The 8501-nt window shown below is 42.9% G+C and overlaps 1 protein-coding gene across 1 annotated transcript in view; it reads left to right on the top strand.

Annotated features, from left to right (window-relative positions):
- Positions 1–837: 837 nt before the first annotated feature.
- PISD (phosphatidylserine decarboxylase) overlaps positions 838–8501 on the top strand; it is a 46871-nt gene continuing 39207 nt past the window's right edge. The window contains exon 1 of the mRNA XM_006894809.1: positions 838–1013. Within this exon, the coding sequence (XP_006894871.1) occupies positions 838–1013 (176 nt within the window). The remainder of the gene's footprint in view (positions 1014–8501) is intronic.

Here is an 8501-nt window from a genome sequence, read left to right as displayed (position 1 = left end):
TTTCTTTTGGGTGTTTACTTAGGATTGAAATTGCTGATCACAGTGATGTACTAACCTTTATGAGGAACTGTCAAACTGTTTGTCAAAACAGTGACCACTTTCCATCTCCATCAGCAGTGGGCAAGGGTTCTAAATTTCTCCACATCTTTGCTAAGCTGTGCTATTCTCTGTATTTTTTTTATTTTGTATTTTTGCTATTCTCTGTATTTTGTATTGTAGCCATAACCATCTTTGTGCACATGAAGTAGTTTTGATTCAAATATCCCTCATAACTAATGACATGGAACAGCTTTCTATGTGTGCTTCATGACTGTTTGAATCTCTCATGTCTGTTCAGACCCTTTGGCCATTTTTAAATGGAATTATTTCTATTTTTATGTTGTTGTGTTTATAAGATTTTATGCTTGGTAACACCAGTGTTGAGTCAGAATTAGACCTGGATTTTTAAAACACGATGAGAGAGTCCTGTTGAGAAAAGGTACTTGGGCTAAGTCCTTTTGGTGGACAATGGGACCCCCCCTGATTAGTTCCTCACCTTCTCTGATAATCATTTTCATCTTAAATCTCTAAATGAAATGGAAATGGCAGTTGTCCTGCATTTTTTTTCTACAAAAGAGATGCTTGTCCTTAATGATAGATAGAATTTGGAGATGAAACAGTCTTAATGTTTCTGAGGGCTGCATGTGCCCTTTCAGATCCATTCAGGGTCCTGCTACCTTTACTGAGGACCCTTGAGATGCGTTGGATGTTCCTGGCCACCCTGTTGGTGCCTTGTTTGCATGACTTCCTGCCCCATGTCCTACCCTAGGCTCAAAATGTTCCTGTTTTTTATTGCAGATGCCAGAAAAATCCACACTGCCCCTGCCCGAGCCTTGTACCTGCTGCGCCCCTTGCCCATTCTTTTGGCAACGGGTGGTGGGTATGCAGGGTACCGACAGTATGCGAAGTACAGGGAGCGAGAGCTGGAGAGACTGGGATTGGAGATTCCGCCCAAACTTGCTGGTGACTGGGAGGTAGGAATGAGTTGGAACCCCTTTGGAGCCTCCTTTGGTATTACTATCTCTTGCATTTTAAGTTTTCCCACACTTCAAATGTTTGAAGAAGTGAAACGTGCTTTTTTTGAGCTCATGTCTGCAGTGGACTTTGGGCTGATACCTTCCGCATTGTGTCAGGCTTCCCTTCTGTCCTCAAATCCCCAGGGACTCTCTGTGGAAACTCCCCATGGCTGAAATGCTAGAGCTCCCTCCTGTTGGTGCTGGGATCTTGGCTGTTCATTCCCTTCTTAGTCTGAAACTGTTGTTCTTTTGTGATGTGGATCCCAAGGTACTCACCAGGAACCAGACTGAAATAATCAATTCCTTTATCATAACTGCTCAAAGTACACCGCTCCCTGGGCATGCTCATGCAATAGGAACAGACTGCATTGTTGTTGAACTGTGTGCGCCATAATAAGCTGTCTTGTTGCTTACCATGGCCCAGGCTAGTGCTGACTTAGAACGGACCCTCAGTATATTTAGTCTCTTGAACTAGAGACTAAAATGCATTAAGCTTAAAAGTTGGTTTCCTAAAACAACTATGAGATATCATCTCACCCCAGTCAGAACAGCAAGCAACAAATGCTGGCAAGCTTGTGGAGAAACTGGAACCCTTATTCACTGTGGTGGGAGTATAAAATGGTGCAACCATTGTGGAAGGCAGTATAGCGCTTTCTCAAAAAGTTGCAAATAAAGATATCATTTGACCCAGCAGTTCCACTACTGGGAATATACTCCAAAGAGGCCATAACTGGCATCTAAGCAGATATGTGCATACACAGGTTTAGTGTGGCTTTGTTCATAATAGCAAGGAGTTGGAAACAACTTAAGTGCCCATCAACAAACGAATGGACAGAGAAGCTGTGGTATGTTCGCACAATGGAATACTACACTGCATTGAAAAACATGGAACTCATGCAATATTATTAAAAGTGGGTGACCCTGGAGGACATTATGCTGAGTGAAGTATCTCAGTCACAAAAGGACAAATACTGCATGGTGCCACTGTCATAAAACAGGACTGACATCGGGACTGGGGGGAGACTGAGAAAGATAGGTTCAGTAATGTATACTGCATTGAAACAGATGAGGGAGAAAACTATTTAAAAAGGATATGTGATTAGGTATTTTTGTCATGACAGGAGTCCAGAGTGAAGGCTCCATGGTGGAGTGGACCTGGGGGAGGGTTTATAAAACAAAGAATTTTTCTTTTACTTTTCCAAGAGGGTAGTATACTGGGGGGAGGATTGGGAAGGGAGAAAAGTGTAGCAATGAATGAATGGAAACCCAAAGTCTCTGTAAATTTTCATTGAAATTAATAAAAATGAAAAAAAAGTTGGTTTCCTTTCATTCATAATTTACTAAGTGAAAAAATCTGAAGCATTAAAGAACCCCAAGTAATCTGAACAGAAGAGGCAGTGAGAATTGAGGCTAATTTGGAATGATGTGTTCAGATTGCCTCTCTATCTCATAGCCTTGTCCAGGTCAGCTGAGTCCAGTCTAATAGGAAACACAGGCCAGTTTGTCAAGATGCCATTGCTTTACACTTGACTTTCAGTGCTTTTTACTGTAACATGAGTGGATTGGGTGGTTGTACACTGAGATTTCTTCCAGTAGTACCATAATTTATCTGACATCTTTGATACCATGAATGTGGCTTCTGCCTAAATTCTGGTTTTGACTCCCCCCCTGCCCCCCACTGTAGAACCCACTATAAAGTATCGAATTTCGAGCACTTCTGTAAAACTGAGTCAGCTGGTCATGTTGATGTTACCGTAAAGATGCCTGTCTGCCCCATACATGTCTATGTATTTGCTCTTTGACTTCTTGCCTTCTTGCTGTACATTTAATTTTGTAAGAATCTACCCCGGATCTGGGAGAGCTGTCTGATTTTTGGTAGTATATCCCAGAATTCTTTTGGTGAGAGATAATTGCATAGAGTTGTTGTTAGATGCTGTTGAGTTGAGTACAACCCATAGTGACCCAATAAACAACATCTCTGAACTCTGTCCTATCCTGTGCTATACTTGTAGTCTCTGACACACAAAAGCCCGTTGCTATAGTCATTGTGTCATTCCACCTGGTTAAAGGTCTTCCTCTCCTTTGCCATCCCTCCACCTTCCCAAGCATGATGTCCTCTAGCAATATGCACAAAATATGTGAGACAAGACTTTATGATTTTTTTCTCCAAGGAGCACTTTGACTACACCTTCTTGAAGACATATCTCTTTGTTCTTTTGTCAGTCTGTGAGATAGTTAGCCCTCTTCTCCTGTACTACAATTCAAAGGCATCCTTTGTCATTGTCCAGCTCTCAAATGCATACATAGCAGGCGACTGAAAAGACCATGGTCTGAATCAGGCACACCTTAGTACTCAAACTGAAATTGCTCCTCAATAATATGTAGAGGTTCTCACTACAGACTAGCCCAGTGCAATACGTCTCTTGATCTCCTGACCACTGGTACCAAGTGTACTGATTGTGGATCCAACAAGGAAGATGAAGTTGTTGACCGTGTCAGTCTTTTCTCCATCTATTATGTCTTTCAGTCCAGTGGCTAGGATTTTCTTTTTCTTTTTCTTTTTTTTTTTAAATGTGTGTATCAAATCAGATCTGACCAGTATAGGAGGAGATTGCCCCTCCTTCTCCAGCGGAGCATCTGGTAGATTTGAGCCACCTGCCTCTGGGATTGCAGTGTAGCTTCTTGCCACTAGGCCAACAGGGCTCCCTAATTTTCATTTTCTTGACATTGAGATGCAATCCATATTGAAGGCTTTGATCCTCCGCCGCTAGAGCTTTAAGTCCTCCCCACTGTCAGCGAGCAAGGTTGTGTCATTGCGTAGTGTAGGGTCACATTTTCAAATTTTGCAAAATTGTGTCCCCTAAAAATTTTTATCCTTTTGGCTAGGCCCAGATTCCCTGTATTGTGTGTGTGGTTGTTATCCATTTTGTGATCTGAAGTGGTAGTTCCGCCTGTGGTTGATAAGGCAGGATTATATTATGTTAGTGAGGGTGCTTGTTATGTTAATGAGGCCAGATTAGGATACAGTGGTGATGGAGGATAGGGCAAGGTTAGAGCTGTTTTTCATAGGGTCATTATGAGTTGTAGTTGACTTGATAGCACCTGTTGACAGCAACATCCTTACTCGGATCATAGATGTGATCTCTTGTAAGGGGTGTTTGGCTTGAATCACCTTTTATGTTACAAAACAAAGGAAAGAGAGAAGCAGAGAGGAACCGACCTACTACTAAGAATGAATAGTGGGGAGGAGTGCCTGTGCTGAGAAACTCCTAGACTCAGGGGAAGATTGGTGCCATGACACATGTAAATCTCCAAGGGCTGTCAGACCCACAGATTCTGAAAGGAGACAAGGAACTTCCTCAGAGCCGATAGAGGTAGCCTTCCCCCAGAGCTGGGGTCACAAAACAGAGGAGGGCTCTTAATGAGGTGGATTGACTCAGTGAATCCTGCACAGCAGCATTCATGAGGATGGTACAGGACCGGGCAGGGTTCTGCTCAGTTGTGCATAGGGTCACTGTGCAGTGACTTGATAGCACTTAACAACAGCAGTAATAATAATAATAATAGAAGTGGTATCCTAAGTTTGGCTAGCCTACAATAAGGGTGGCTCAGGATAGATAGAGCAGGGTTCAGAGCTGTTATACATAGGGTTGCTGTAAGTTGCAAGTGTGTCAGTGGCATATAACACAGCAACAACAAAACTATGACAGAATACATTTCTGTTTATTAAAGCCAGTCTATTTGGAGTATCTGTGTTATAGCAGCACTAGAGAGTTAAGACAGCTCTGCTGTGTTTATGTCAAATAAAACTCGTTCTTCTCCCCAAACTTACCCTTCTCTATACACTTGGACGTTTGTAAGCCGGGTATCATGGGACTCTGACTGTATAGCTCTGTGAGGAGTTAGACTTTAGTGGCCACTCTGTCATTTGTCAGACTCACCCTGTGATGACTTGGATGCTTTTAGGAAATGCACCCCTCCTTCATTTCAAACATTCCAGGGGACGGACTAAATTTAGGGGGGGGGGGGAATTACTTACTACTCCAGAATGGTAGTTGAGTGAAAGACCAGTGTCCATAGTTTTTTCAGTGTCCACAAATGCATGAATAATTGAGAAGGTGATTGTGTTTGTAGAGAATGGAGTTGATTAGCTGATGATTTCTAGATCCTGACAGTGACAGGATGCTGGAGTGGAATGGCCATCACAGCCTGAGACCTATTGGCCTGCTGTAAAGAGTTACGTTTAAGGTAAAATACTCCTCTGTTGGCTGATTAAAATGGCCCCAGGCTGACGTCTAGATTGCCAAGAGGGACCTTCACACCTCATCTCAATAAGAGGAACTTGAATACGTCTAGACTCAAGAGTTGTGATTGTAAGATTTCAAAGAGAGTTATGAGAGGCTGAGCCCTGAATTCTCTTGGCTCTCGCTAACGACTCTCGTCTCAAGTGCAGATGACAAAATTGAGATGCATTGCTGGTTTCTAAATTCTAGCTGATCATCAGGAGAATTGGGGAACTTGAAAGATTTTAAATTCTTCACTCTGACCCATAGAAGTTTAGAAAATAAGGCTCAAGTTCTATTTTTAAACACCACTTGAATGATTCTGATGAGCGGGCAGGTTCAGGATTCAGCTGTTGATAAATGGGCTGTAAGGTTTTCTTTAGGGCCCTGTTGAAATGGCACATGATGAATTCTGGTGGTGATTTCTCTGTATCGTTGCTGTTGTTGTTATGTGCCATCGAGTGTCCCTTAATGCCCTGAGATCAAGTGTGGCATCCTCAGAACCAAGACAAAGACAAGCTGTAGTAACCCTGGGCTCAGTGGTATAGTTGAGGTTACAGGGTGATTCTGTTTTACTAGAAGCATTTTCACTTTTATGATTTTATTTTTGTCTTGTTTGTACAGTGATTCACAGTTTCCACGCGTGCAGTTCAGTGACTAACTACTTTCTGTGAGTTACACAATCATTCTCACTCTAAGCTGCTCTACTAATCTTTTGAGTTGCTTGTGTCAGATGACAGAAGAACCGATGTCTTTGAGCTGTGGTGTTAGAGAAGAGTACTGAATGTCTCATGGACTGCCAAAGAACAAACAGTTCTCTCTCAGAGAAAGTTAAACCAAGGAGCGCACGGGGATTGTGAGACATCTTCTCACATCCTTGATGTGTTGTCAGGAGAGGGCAGACCTTGGAGAAAGAGATCATGCTTGGAATCAATAAGTCAGCATAAGAGAGGAAGACCTTCAGTGAGGTGGATTGACACAGTGACTGTAGCTACTGGGCCCTGCTCCCACCTTTCTTAAATGTGTGTCACAGTTCTTAGCCTCCAGGGTGGACAGGTCCCACTGCTGCCATCGGTGCCATGATCGAGTCTGTCGCTGCTGAGTCACCACCTCTCTTTGTCTTCTGTGTTAACAACTCCCCTTCCTCTGTCTGCGTATCTTCCCTTTAAGCCTAGCAAGGTGACAGAACCACCCAGTCCTCTTGTTAAGTTCCATACATCTAATGTCCATCGTCCCACCCCTGCAAAGGTGCTGTGCACCTTAATTGTATTAGCAACAAAGACTGTGGCTGGAAGGGCCAGGTTAAGTAATTCCTCACTGAACCATGGCTTGGAACTTGCGGGGCTCAAGTATGTCAGAGATGGAGAGGACGGCGCAGGATAGAGCGGGGTTCAGATCTGCTGTTCACAGGATCATTGTGTGTGGTTCTCAGCTGCACAGTGGCACCCAGCGACAGTACTCGTTTGCTGCTGCAGAGTTCTGATAGAGCGCAGTAATGCTCAAGGCAGCATTCTTTACTAGTGTGGTAGAGAGCAACATCTTGAAGTCTGCTTTAAATAAAAGAAAATGAAATTTACTGGGAGGTGGAGCCAAGCCAGAATGGGCAACTTCATTACAAAGTGACGTTGGCGCCACTGGATTAAGGGACAGATGGACCAGAGCTGTTGACAATGGTGTGCCTGTCCCCAGACCCGTCGAGTACAAACTTACTGCATCTTGCACCTGTTTGACGGCAGTGAAAAAGTGGCAAGAGATTATGTTAGCCCGCACCAGCGAGACCTCAGAGAAAAGGATTGTCATCCTTGGCGTAGATGGCCAGGTCAGCCATGGTTGTTAAAGGAACTGCCGTTTTAAAAATCCAAGATGATACTTAACCTGGCAGGGGAGATACCGTGATCACAGAAGTGGTTTTCCCAGGGCGAGGCTCATCTGTTGCACTCTGGACGTGCTGACCCCTGTGAGTCCCCAAATGTGGGAAACTGAACTGTGTAATTTGTGGTAGTGGCGGACGGCGTTCACACTCTCCCCTGATTTAAAAAAAAAATAAAAAAATCCAGCATGAATTCCAGACTGATTTGATGGCTTTCAAATGAACTTAAGGCGTCACATGCCTGTCCTGTCTGTATATATACCTGCTGCCCCTGGTTTTAGACGCTCATACACTAGTTAAGCTCTGTTATTTACCAAGTGGCATTTTAAGGATTTCTTGGAGATAGACATGAGTTAAAGATTAAAATAGCCTTCTTCATACATTAGTTGCGTCTATGAGAAATTGTCTACTCCTTTCTGTAAAATGCTTGTCTGTCAGATGATGTTCTAAATCTGAGAATTCAGATTAAGGCAGATTAGGAACGATTGGCCATCCACTTCCGAAATAACAGGCCTTCAAAAACCCTATGTACAATAGAGCTCACTTAGACTAGCAGATATGCAGCTGAGGCTGAGGCCTCAAATATGAAAACACATAGGAGGAGGAACACTTGTAAGCAGATACTAGTGATTGACTCAGTGAGTGGGGTGAGGGGGTAGGTGTGTCAGAGACGGTAGGGTTGGCTCAGGATAGAGCAGGGTTCAGAGCTGTGTACATAGGGTCGCTATGAGTCTCAGGTGACTTGATGGCTCATAACAACAACTCCATATAATAGGTCCTAATGTCTCCTCCTGGGCAGCATAGGAGCCAGAAGCCTTGGTCTCTGTATACTTTTTTAATTAATCATCAGATGCTAGTTTTTTACTACTTTATTAATGGTTGTACTATCAGTGACAAGATAATAATGCCTGTTCACCTCCAATAATACCAGCTATTATTAAAATTACACATCAAACAATTTCACATTTTAAAACCAATAATGAAGAAATTCAAGATGTCTCACCAGCTTCTGGAGTAGAAAATTAGTCATCCATGCAGTCCAGATCGTTGATAATTACTGATGATTGGCTTATAAAGTTGTAAACAAGAGGAAGAATCAGCGGTTGGTAAATATGGTGTTGATCCTCTGTGAATTAGTCTAAGTTTCTTTGTGCCAGAGAAATGTCAGTTTCCCCTTCTCCTCCCAGAACCTTTAGCACAGTGATAATTCTGTCGAAACAATGTATAGCAACTTTTTTTTCTTCCAGCTCATAGTTGATGATTTTTTTTCTATAATTATATTTTATTAATTTT

Source organism: Elephantulus edwardii, unplaced genomic scaffold (genome assembly GCF_000299155.1).
Source record: "Elephantulus edwardii isolate Elephantulus edwardi_28Jun2011 unplaced genomic scaffold, EleEdw1.0 scaffold00151, whole genome shotgun sequence".
Lineage (NCBI taxonomy): Eukaryota > Metazoa > Chordata > Mammalia > Macroscelidea > Macroscelididae > Elephantulus > Elephantulus edwardii.
The sequence above is the reverse complement of the archived record's forward strand: the minus strand, read 5'-3'. Positions and strand labels throughout refer to the sequence as shown.